Source organism: Eurosta solidaginis, chromosome 2, assembly GCF_040869045.1.
Source record: "Eurosta solidaginis isolate ZX-2024a chromosome 2, ASM4086904v1, whole genome shotgun sequence".
In the NCBI taxonomy this organism is placed as follows: domain Eukaryota; kingdom Metazoa; phylum Arthropoda; class Insecta; order Diptera; family Tephritidae; genus Eurosta; species Eurosta solidaginis.
The window spans coordinates 196,119,560-196,132,587 of record NC_090320.1 but is presented as its reverse complement, the minus strand read 5'-3'; the positions used below and the strand labels follow the sequence as shown (position 1 = coordinate 196,132,587).

Here is a 13,028-nt window from a genome sequence, read left to right as displayed (position 1 = left end):
ACAATTGACGAACAGCTGGGATAGAGTGTAGATGGTTTTTAAATGTAAAAAAAAAAAAAAAATTTTGTTTATGTTAAATGTATATATTTTTGTAAAAATGTGTAGTTAATTTGCAGTCTTCAATTTATGTTATGGTATGTATGTACTATAATTTAGAAAAATATTTTCTAACTATGTTTTCTTGTCACAATAAATACATAGTCTCCCTGAAGAAGACACAATAACATGTCGAAACGCGTCGGAGAAAAAAAGAAAAACTAATGTTTTTGCTTTAAATTGAACGACCAAAAAGCTCTTACAAATAAGTAAACATAACGAATTTGATTGGACATAAACCGAGTAAACGTCAAGGATTTTACTTTGTACTAAATATTGATGGTTAAGTAAGAAATTTAAGGGAAGAATTTATGCGAAGCTTATGAGAAGTTTCACTCAAGAGCGCCAAAAGTGATAAATTCCTTAATACAAATAAGTCGGTCTAAAGTACCGACATTTTCATTAATGCATTTCAAGAAGATAATTCTTCGATGGAAGGCAAATTATATATTATTATTTGGGTAGTATTTTGGTTTTGGAAAAATTTGCCTGAGCCATAAATTAATTGCGTAAATATTGAGTGCTTTCATGTTACCTCCCATATTATGAGCGAATATTGCTCTGTACTTAGTTATGTACTTGTGATTTTTGTAATTTTTAATTCTTTATCCTTATTTTCAGATTTATTGCATGTCTGACTATGACATATCCAATATCGACCACGAATCACTTTTACTTGTAGTTGCATCCACATTTGGAAACGGCGATCCACCTGAAAATGGCGAGGTAAGTACAAACAAAACAAAAAACATTGACAAGACTACCATGATGGTTAGATGTTACTGATTATAGTTTCTTTATGTATATGTTTAAGTGACTAATGTTTTTGTTGTTGTTTTATGTTCGTGTTTTATGTTCATGTTTTCGATACGAAATGCGATAGTGAATTTTTTAAAATAAATACCCCCCTGAAGATGCTAACAAAGATTAGCGAAACGTTGGGAAAATAGTGGAATAATTTAGTTTTATTTGCACGCTGGACTTAGAACAGAAAAGCCTGTTATGATAAAAAATTTTATTCAAAAAACTGAAATTTAGATCTCAGACTTATTAAAAGGAAAGCGTGAACACTAAAATATATCACGATGTATGCAGAAAAACAAAGTTGAAAATATGCACACCGGGTTTGAACACTTACTTTATAAGGAGCTGAAAAAATGAATGAATAACTTTACAACAACATGACACTCATTGAAATGAAATGAAATTATAAAATAGATACGTCATAGAGAAAAAACTTAATTTTTTCAAGTTTTATTTCAAATAAGAAAAACCGTTGCTCAGAAAAATCAATTGTATTTCAGAAAAGCTCAAGTGCACGTCAGGTAAGTGTGAATGTATTTGAGAAACTTGCAAATATATATCAGATGTTACAATTGTACTTTAGAAAACGTCAACTATGTTTTAGAAGGAGTAAACATATTTCAGAAAAAGTGAATTGTGTTTCAGAAAAACTCGAATGTATTTCAGAAGGTCTCAGGTATTTCATAAAAATTAATCAAGAATTATATTAACAATTACATTAACCCCGTGGAAAAAATTAAACCGCGAGAAGCTTCAACACTTTTACCATAAATTTCCAATTGCATTGAGCATCGCGGCTTAGAGTAAAAGATGTAAAAGAGATTATAGTGTGTTAAAACAATTCTTCTGGTATATATGTATTTGGAAAGTCTGAAATATTATTGGCTTTTTATACTCAGTTGAGCAGAGCTCACAGAGTATATTAACTTTGATTGCATAACGGTTGGTTGTACAGGTATAAAGGAATCGAGATAGATATAGACTTGCATATATCAAAATAATCAGGATCGAAAAAAAATTTGATTGAGCCATGTCCGTCCGTCCGTCGGTCCGTCCGTTAACACGATAACTTGAGTAAATTTTGAGGTATCTTGATGAAATTTGGTATGTAGGTTCCTAAGCACTCACCTCAGATTGCTATTTAAAATGAACGATATCGGACTATAACCACGACCACTTTTTCGATATCGAAAATTTCGAAAAACAGCAAAAGTGCGATAATTCATTACCAAAGACAGCTAAAGTGACGAAACTTGGTAGATGAGTTGAACTTATGACGCAGAATTGAAAATTGGTAAAAATTTGGACAATGGGCGTGGCACCGCCCACTTTTAAAAGAAGGTAATTTAAAAATTTTGCAAGCTGTAATTTGGCAGTCGTTGAAGATATCATGATGAAATTTGGCAGGAACGTTACTCCTATTACTATATGTACGCTTAATAAAAATTAGCAAAATCAGAAAAGGACTACGCCCACTTTAAAAAAAAAAATTTTTTTAAAGTAAAATTTTAACAAAAAATTTAATATCTTTACAGTGTATAAGTAAATTAGGTCAACATTCAACTCCAGTAATGATATGGTGCAACAAAATACAAAAATAAAAGAAAATTTCAAAATGGGCGTGGCTCCGCCCTTTTTCATTTAATTTGTCTAGGATACTTTTAACGCCATAATTCGAACAAAAATTAACCAATCCTTTTTAAATTTGGTAGGGGCATAGATTTTATGACGTTAACTGTTTTCTATGAAAATGGGCGAAATCGGTTGATGCCACGCCCAGTTTTTATACACAATCGTCCGTCTGTCCTTCCGCATGGCCGTTAACACGATAACTTGAGCAAAAATCGACATATCTTTAATGAACTTAGTTCACGTGCTTACTTGAACTCACTTTATCTTGGTATGAAAATTGAACGAAATCCGACTATGACCACGCCCACTTTTTCGATATCGAAAATTACGAAAAATGAAAAAATGCCATAATTCTATACCAAATACGAAAAAAGGGATGAAACATGGTAAGGTAATTGGATTGTTTTATTGACGCGAAATATAACTTTAGAAAAAACTTTATAAAATGGTTGTGACACCTACCATATTAAGTAGAAGAAAATGAAAAAGTTCTGCAGGGCGAAATAAAAAACCTTAAATTATTGGCAGGTATTACATATATAAATAAATTAGCGGTATACAACAGATGATGTTCTGGGTCACCCTGGTCCACATTTTGGTCGATATCTGGAAAACGCCTTCACACCACTCCCTTTTAAAACTCTCATTAATACCTTTAATTTGATACCCATATCGTACAAACTCATTCTAGAGTCACCCCTGGTCCACCTTTATGGCGATATCTCGAAAAGGCGTCCACCTATAGAACTAAGCCCCACGCCGTTTTAAAATACTCATTAACACCTTTCATTTGATACCCATATCGTACAAACATATTCCAAATACACCCCTGGTCCACCTTATGACGATATCTCGAAAAGGCGAACACCTATAGAACGAAGGCTCACTCCCTTTTAAAAATACTCATTAACACCTTTCATTTGATACCCATATCGTACAAACAAAGTCTAGAGTCACCCCTGGTCTAGCTTTATTGCGATACCTCAAAAAGGCGTCCACCTATAGAACTAAGGCCCACTCCCTTTTAAAATACTCATTAACTCCTTTCGTTTGATACCCATATTGCACAAACAAATTCTAGGGTCACCCCTGGCCCACCTTTATGGCGATATCTGGAAACGCCGTCCACCTATGGAACTAAGGCCCACTCCCTTTTAAAATACTCATTAGCACCTTTCGTTTGATGCCCATATTTTACAAACAAACTCTAGGGTCACCGCTGGCCCACTTTTATGGCGATATCTCGAAACGGCGTCCACCTATGGAACTAAGGATTAATCCCTTTTAAAATACTCATTAACACCTTTTTTTTGATACCCATATTGTACAAACAAATTCTAGGGTCACCCCTGGTCCACCTTTATGGCAATATCTCGAAACGGCGTCCACTTATGGAAATAAGGATTACTCCCTTTTAAAATACTCATTAACTCCTTTCGTTTGATACCCATAACGTACAAACGCATTCTAGAGTCACCCCTGGTCCACCTTTATGGCGATATCTCGAAAAGGCGACCACCTATACAACAACCACCACTCCCTTTTAAAACCCTCATTAATACCTTTAATTTGATACCCATATCGTTCAAACACATGCTAAAGTCACCCCTGGTCCACCTTTATGGCGATATTTCGAAACGGCATCCACCTATAGAACTAAGGCCCACTCCCTTTTAAAATACTCATTAACACCATTCGTTTGATGCGCATATTGTACAAACAAATTCTAGGGTCACCCCTGGTCCACCTTTGTGGCGATATCTCGAAACGGCGTCCACCTATGGAACTAAGGATTACTCCCTTTTAAAATACTCATGAACACCTTTCATTTGATACCCATATCGTACAAGCACATTCTAGAGTCAACCCTTATCCACCTTTATGGCTATATCTCTAAATGGCGTCCACCTATAGTACTATGGCCCACTCCCTCTTAAAATACTCTTTAATGCTTTTCATTTGATACACATTCCAGGGTTTCCCTCGGTTCATTTTCCTACATGGTTATTTTCCCTTATGTTGTCACCATAGCTCTCAACTGAGTATGTAATGTTCGGTTACAGCCGAACTTAACCTTCCTTACTTGTTCTGAAATACGTTTGAGCTGAGCAATAAAATTAAACAATAAAACAATAGGAATGTCTGAAATACATTCCTGTTTTTATACTCAGTTGAGCAGAGCTCACAGAGTATATTAAGTTTGACTGGATAACGGTTGGTTGTACATATATAAAGGAATCGAGATAGATCTAGACTTCCATATATCAAAATAATCAGGATCGAAAACAAATTTGATTGAGCCATGTCCGTCCGTCCGTCCGTCCGTTAACACGATAACTTGAGTAAATTTTGAGGTATCTTGATGAAATTTGGTATGTAAGTTCCTGAGCACTCATCTCAGATCGCTATTTAAAATGAACGATATCGGACTATAACCACGCCCACTTTTTCGATATCGAAAATTTCGAAAAACCGAAAAAGTACGATAATTCATTACAAAAGACAGATAAATCGACGAAACTTGGTAGATGAGTTGAACTTATGACGCAGAATAGAAAATTAGTAAAATTTTGGACAATGGGCGTGGCACCGCCCACTTTTAAAAGAAGGTAATTTAAAATTTTGCAAGCTGTAATTTGGCAGTCGTTGAAGATATCATGATGAAATTTGGCAGGAACGTTACTCCTATTACTATATATACGCTTAATAAAAATTAGCAAAATCGGAGAAGGACCACGCCCACTTTTAAAAAATTTTTTTTTTAAAGTAAAAAAAAAATTTAATATCTTTACATTATATAAGTAAATTATGTCAAAATTTAAATCCAGTAATGATGTGGTGCAAAAAAATACAAAAATAAAAGAAAATTTCAAAATGGGCGTGGCTCCGCCCTTTTTCATTTAATTTGTCTAGGATACTTTTAACGCTATAATTCGAACAAAAATTAACCAATCCTTTTGAAATTTGGTAGGGGCATAGATTTTATGACGTTAACTGTTTTCTGTGAAAATGTGCGGAATCGGTTGATGCCACGCCCAGTTTTTATACACAGTCGTTAACACGATAACTTGAGCAAAAATCGACGTATCTTTAATGAACTTAGTTCACGTGCTTACTTGACCTCACTTTATCTTGGTATGAAAAATGAACGAAATCCGACTATGACCACGCCCACTTTTTCGATATCGAAAATTACGAAAAATGAAAAAAATGCCATAATTCTATACCAAATACGAAAAAAGGATGAAACATGGTAAGGTAATTGGATTGTTTTATTGACACGAAATATAACTTTAGAAAAAACTTTATAAAATGGTTGTGACACCTACCATATTAAGTAGAAGAAAATGAAAAAGTTCTGCAGGGCGAAATAAAAAACCTTAAAATATTGGCAGGTATTACATATATAAATAAATTAGCGGTATCCAACAGATGATGTTCTGGGTCACCCTGGTCCACATTTTGGTCGATATCTGGAAAACGCCTTCACATATACAACTACCACCACTCCCTTTTAAAACTCTCATTAATACCTTTAATTTGATACCCATATCGTACAAACTCATTTTAGAGTCACCCCTGGTCTACCTTTATGGCGATATCTCGAAAAGGCGTCCACCTATAGAACTAAGCCCCACGCCCTTTTAAAATACTCATTAACACCTTTCATTTGATACCCATATCGTACAAACAAAGTCTAGAGTCACCCCTGGTCCACCTTTATTGCGATACCTCGAAAAGGCGTCCACCTATAGAACTAAGGCCCACTCCTTTTTAAAATACTCATTAACTCCTTTCGTTTGATACCCATATTGCACAAACGAATTCTAGAGTCACCCCTGGCCCACCTTTTTGGCGATATCTCGAAACGGCATCCACCTATGGAACTAAGGATTACTCCCTTTTAAAAAACTCATTAACACCTTTCTTTTCATACCCATATTGTACAAACAAATTCTAGGGTCACCCCTGCTCCACCTTTATGGCGATATCTCGAAACGGCGTCCACCTATGGAACTAAGGATTACTCCCTTTTAAAAAACTCATTAACACCTTTCTTTTCATACCCATATTGTACAAACAAATTCTAGGGTCACCCCTGCTCCACCTTTATGGCGATATCTCGAAACGGCATCCACCTATGGAACTAAGGATTACTCCCTTTTAAAAAACTCATTAACACCTTTCTTTTGATACCCATATTGTACAAACAAATTCTAGGGTCACCCCTGGTCCACCTTTATGGCTATATCTTGAAACGGCGTCCACCTATGGAACTAAGGATTACTTCCTTTTAAAATACTCATTAACACCTTTCTTTTGATACCCATATTGTACAAACAAATTCTAGGGTCACCCCTGGTCCACCTTTATGGCGATATCTCGAAAAGGCGACCACCTATACAACAACCACCACTCCCTTTTAAAACCCTCATTAATACCTTTAATTTGATACCCATATCGTACAAACGCATTCTAGAGTCAACCCTGATCCACCTTTATGGCTATATCCCTAAATGGCGTCCACCTATAGAACTATGGCCCACTCCCTCATAAAATACTCTTTAATGCCTTTCATTTGATACGCATGTCATACAAACATATTCCAGGGTTTCCCTCGGTTCATTTTCCTACATGGTTATTTTCCCTTATGTTGTCACCATAGCTCTCAAATGAGTATGTAATGTTCGGTTACACCCGAACTTAACCTTCCTTACTTGTTTTGAATATATTTGCACTATTGTGATCTTCATTTGAGCTTCTCTGAAATACAATTGATATTATCTGAAAAATACTTTTTTTGAAATCGCAAGGGGTACATTTTCCACATACATATTTTAGTGATACGCTCTAGTGAACACAAATTTACTTTACAGTGCGTTTGTCAACATTTCCTATTACACTTATGCACATGTGTGCAAAAATACTAGCAAACAAGTAAGGAAGTCTAAGTTCGGGTGAAACCGAACACTATATACCCAGCTGTATACTTGAAATGCTGTTGTTGTTTGTTTTGTGTGCTTAATAGTGTTACAAGGCTGCGTAATAATACATATACATATTGTTACGAATTTTTATTTGCAAATCCTCTTATTTGCCCTTTTGCTAGGATCGTATCGCTAAACTGTTGAATAAATAACTCCAATATTGAATAACGGAAAAATTGCCTTTATTAAAATACTTCACAATAACACTCAAACTGTGCAACGAATAGCTTAATAACCAAACTCATATCTTAAAGGAAACTGACTTTCAAAAATAATAGTGCTATTGCTCGCTAGATATCGTCTTACTCGTAACTGCTTGACAATTCAAATCAAACTGAATTACTTCTTACTCGCCTGCACTGCTTTTATAGTTTACGATGCATACTTCTAGGCTCTTCGATTTCCAGAAGTTACTAGTTGTTTCGGCTACAAAATCGCCAGCCACAACTACGTGCACAAATTATTGCTCTCTCTTGTGACAACTCAGATAAGATATATGCATGTATTTGTGCATTGCCGCTCAGATGTTCGTATACGTACATATGTGTAGACGCAATTATTTATTCGTTTATGTAGATACATAATGATGAATTGTTGATGTGCATTCACGTCACTGGTTAGCATCGCTTAGAGACGATAGCATCGCTCAGTGCTGCTAACATTCGTTACACTGCCCTCCACCTAAGTCTGATCGTCCCGATCAGACAAATCTCTCGATCTAAACGCCGCTAGCATCTCCAAATGAACCACCTTTCTATTTCGTGGTTTCCCAATGGTTTGTATGCGGTAGATGGAATTACTGATCTTCTTCACAACCTTGTACGGGCCTTCCCAAATGCACCGAATTTTGGCTGGAACACCTTTCCGCCGGAGAGGGTTGTTTAACAGTACCAAATCTCCCTCCAAGAACCCTTCCGAATTATTGTTCTCATTGTACCTGCGTTTGATCTTACTACTCATTATCCTTAGTCGTTTCCTCACACTCTGTTGTTTGACCAATGAACTACTTCGCAGAGCTTGCGCTTGACGGATTGGCTTGACAGTATCGTTCCGCCGTTTCCCAACAGAAGTGCGCGATGGCTTGAAACCACCCTTGCATGCTTCCTGCAAAATTCTTGCAGTCGTTTTAGTGCGTCCATTAGGGTTTGTCAATGCCGGTGTTTTTGTCGCAGGTACTTTTGATTTCGCTTTGTTTGGCCCATTCGTTTCATCAACCTTTACCTTTGACTTTCGTGGCCTTTGTCGACTTTTCTCCACCAGTACTCGATTACTGCTGAAACCTTTTTCCAAACTGAAGTTAATTGGCACATCCTGGTTCTTATAAAGCATCACCCTTTTCTGCATATCGATCTTGATGTCATGGTCAACCAAGAAGTCCACTCCCAATATGACTTCATCAACGATCTTCGCCACAACGAATTTGTGTAAAACCATGACCTTCCCAATCAGTACTTCACATATCACTTCTCCCTGGACTTGGTTATACTCGCCTGTGACCGTACGCAACCTTGCTCCAGGTAACGGTTTAACTCTCCTGTTGACTAATTCAGATCGAATCAAGGAATGAGATGCCCCCGTATCTACAGTCAGTACACGCTCTTTACCATCCACATTCCCTCTGATGGTAAGACTGCTTGATTTCCTTCCGATTTGCGACACAGATATCACAGGACATTCAACAGCTGGATCTAGCTCTCTACCTCTTACTCGCTCTTGCTCATCTCCTCCAGCTTTGCGTTTATGGCCACCCACATTGTTGGAACTATTGGGACCGGTGCTGCAATGTCGTGCAATATGACCTGGGTTGCCGCACTTGAAACATTTAATAACTCCGGCATTTCTCTGTTGTGATCCCTTCAGTGCTTCCAAAATTGTGTCTACCCATTCTGGCCTTTCTACTTCTATACGATGAGCTTTGTATGCTGGTTTACTCAATAGTGAGGCCGTTTCCTGAGTCAATGCATGTGATACCGTTTCAGAAAATGTCAGCTTTGGGTTTGCGTATGTAGCTCGCTTCGTTTCCACGTCCCGTATGCCATTTATGAAACTCTGGATTTTTACCCTTTCAGTGTATTCCACGGGTGCGTCCGCATTTGCAAGATGAGCCAATCTTTCAATATCTGAAGCAAACTCCTGCAATGTTTCATTTGCTTTTTGGTAGCGGTTTTGCAACTCAATTTGGAATATCTGTTTCCTATGCTCGCTTCCATAACGTCGTTCTACAGCAGCCATCAATGCTTCATAATTGTTCCGCTCTCCTTCGGGAATCGTCTGTAGAATTTCCGCTGCTGGCCCCTTCAATGCCACGAATAGTGCAGCAACTTTATCTTCCGAATTCCAGTTGTTCACTGCTGCGGTCTTCTCAAACTGTAGCTTAAAGACCTGGAAAGGAACAGAACCGTCAAAGGATGGTGTTTTTACCTTTGTATTGCTTGCTGAAACAGCTGGGCGGTTTAATTGCAACTCTTGTATACGACCTCTCAAAGCATCCACCTCGGCTTCGATTTTTTCCTCAAACTGCGTTATTTTCTCGTCCATACGTGCTTCGAGTTTTGATGATATACGCGCCTCTTGTGCTTCGAGTTGTACTGTTATGCGTGCCTCTTGTGCTTTCAGTTGTGTCTCCATTTTTGATGTAATGCGTGTCTCCTGCGATTCTAGTTGTGATGCCATATATGTCTTCTGTTCTGCCAGTTGAGATGACACTGTCGATGTTTGAGCAGATATTGCAGCTAAAATCATGTTCAAGTCTGTACTGGTAACCGTCTGCGATGTTTCGTTCTTCTCTTCAATTTTTGTTGTCTCCTCGCCATCAAGATGAAAGACATGCTCTTCCACATCAATTCCTTCTGCTTCCATTGCTTCTCGTAGCCGTGCCTGAAGTTCGAGTTTAACGCCGCTTGTATTCAATCCACGGCTCTCCAACTCCTTCTTCAGTTGCGGGATCTTCAATTCACTTAACTTTGCCATGTCCTTGTTGTCCTCTAGAATTTATTCAACAATTCCTCTTCTGACACCAATTGTTACGAATTTTTATTTGCAAATCCTCTTATTTGCCCTTTTGCTAGGATCGTATCGCTAAACTGTTGAATAAATAACTCCAATATTGAATAACGGAAAAATTGCCTTTATTAAAATACTTCACAATAACACTCAAACTGTGCAACGAATAGCTTAATAACCAAACTCATATCTTAAAGGAAACTGACTTTCAAAAATAATAGTGCTATTGCTCGCTAGATATCGTCTTACTCGTAACTGCTTGACAATTCAAATCAAACTGAATTACTTCTTACTCGCCTGCACTGCTTTTATAGTTTACGATGCATACTTCTAGGCTCTTCGATTTCCAGAAGTTACTAGTTGTTTCGGCTACAAAATCGCCAGCCACAACTACGTGCACAAATTATTGCTCTCTCTTGTGACAACTCAGATAAGATATATGCATGTATTTGTGCATTGCCGCTCAGATGTTCGTATACGTACATATGTGTAGACGCAATTATTTATTCGTTTATGTAGATACATAATGATGAATTGTTGATGTGCATTCACGTCACTGGTTAGCATCGCTTAGAGACGATAGCATCGCTCAGTGCTGCTAACATTCGTTACAATATATATGCTTCTATTTTGAACTAATTTTTCGTCGAGTTATGGCTCCCGAAGCATAGAAAATTGCTTAGTCCTAAAAGGGGCGGTGCCATGCCCATTTTTTTAATTTGACGTGTTTCCTCTTTATTGTTATGAATCTACTTGGGAAATGAAATACCATTGCAAAGATATAGCTTATTTTATTCGTAAACGACCCTTTAAAAATCTTTTATATAAAAGTGGGCGTTGTCCTGATTTCGTTAATTTTTCTTCAAAGCATTCCTTATAGTGAAGGCAACCTCTCTGCCGAATTTTGTTACGATAGGTTTTACTATTTTTGATTTATGATTAATAATATTTGTAAAATTGATTTTATCAGAAGTGGGCGGTGCCTCGCCCATTTAATTTTTTTTTTTTCAAATTTTTTTTTCAAGAGTCTCAATATCAGTCCACACGTCAAACGTCAACATTCTGTGTGTATTATTTACTGAATAATCAGGTTTTACAAACGGACGGGCGGACGGGCGGACATGGTTCAATCCAATTTTTTTTCGATACTGATGATTTTCAGATATGGAAGTCTATATCTATCTCGATTCCATTATACCTGTACAACCAACCGTTATCCAATCAAAGTTTTAATAACCTGTGTACAAGTACAGCTGAGTATAAAAAGCCATACTGTATGTGTACGTCCGGTGCGTATACGCAACCTCAATTTGCTTGCATTAACACTACGACACTAATGAGCTGCTAATGTTCCCCAGTTGCTTCCGACTAATGACATAACTTTTTCTTACTTTTCTCCCTTTAATTTTTTGCACTCAATTCTGCACTTTTGTTGATGCCACTGATGATGATTTCTCATCATTGTTATTTGTCTATCATCTGTAACTGTGCAATACCTTCTGTATTTATGCCCTTTGGATGTGCGGTTGCAGCTTTTATCTCAAGATTTGTATGCCTTACGTGAGGGCGCGGACATTTCTGATGAAAAAAGGTAAATATTTATTATGTGTTACTTGAACTTAGAAAATTGTTTTTGTTTAATAACTTATGAATTGTCTTAACAGCATTACACCACTGGTATGTGGTTACAAGTTTTAAGAGCAGAAATGAAAAGAACCCTTGGTTCTGTTTTTTACCTTTTCAGAAAAGTATTTAGAATAGTTTTCAATTTTACTACACCCACCTACAAATCCTAATGTAAAGGAAAACGGCTGCCAGGATAAAGAAAAATTTAAGTGATTTTCCGCAAAGTTTGTGTTTATCGCTTTTTACAACTGGCGGTTCCTACTGATGTATTTAAATACGACATTCAACACAATGCCGCTTTCACAAGAGTCGTATTCAAGAAAATAGTACATAACGCAATAAGAGATCAAGTGACTTGCTTAAATATCTATATGAGCTTTCACATTTTGAAAAATGAATCAGGAAATAGACATATAGCACATATGACAAGTAGGGGACCTTACGAATTGCCAAAATGTATCACGGGCAAAAAACTACTGAGTGATCAATTACGGAGGAGGGAGCAAGTAGAGAGCTTTTTAGTATTCCTGCCACCATTTTTCCGTATTTTCGAATTCTTATCCGCTTTCGAGAAGAACCGTTCCAGCTAAGCTATATTTATTTATATAAACGATGCAGCCAATACAAATTCGATATGGAAGTTATTAGGGCGGTGAGATGAAAAGTGTCAAGGAAGATAATATTTTTGTATTGTGAGAATAACAGTCGATAATATGACTTGATAGCATATTTTGGGAAGTGTGGAAAAAGATTCATACTGAATGAGGAAATATTTCGAAAAAAATATATATAACCCTACAAAGCCATTTGTGAGGCCAAGATCTTGCAAAGCTGGATGGAAATCTGTATTTCTGGTCCCATCAGAGAACGTTGTTATTC

The 13,028-nt window shown here is 37.0% G+C and overlaps 1 protein-coding gene across 1 annotated transcript in view; it reads left to right on the top strand.

Moving 5' to 3' along the window:
• The window catches only part of LOC137240469 (nitric oxide synthase-like), a 91,241-nt gene that overhangs the window by 41,991 nt on the left and 36,222 nt on the right, over positions 1 to 13,028 (top strand). The window contains exons 11-12 of the mRNA XM_067766782.1: positions 718 to 822; positions 12,056 to 12,114. Of these exons, the coding sequence (XP_067622883.1) occupies positions 718 to 822; positions 12,056 to 12,114 (164 nt within the window). The remainder of the gene's footprint in view (positions 1 to 717; positions 823 to 12,055; positions 12,115 to 13,028) is intronic.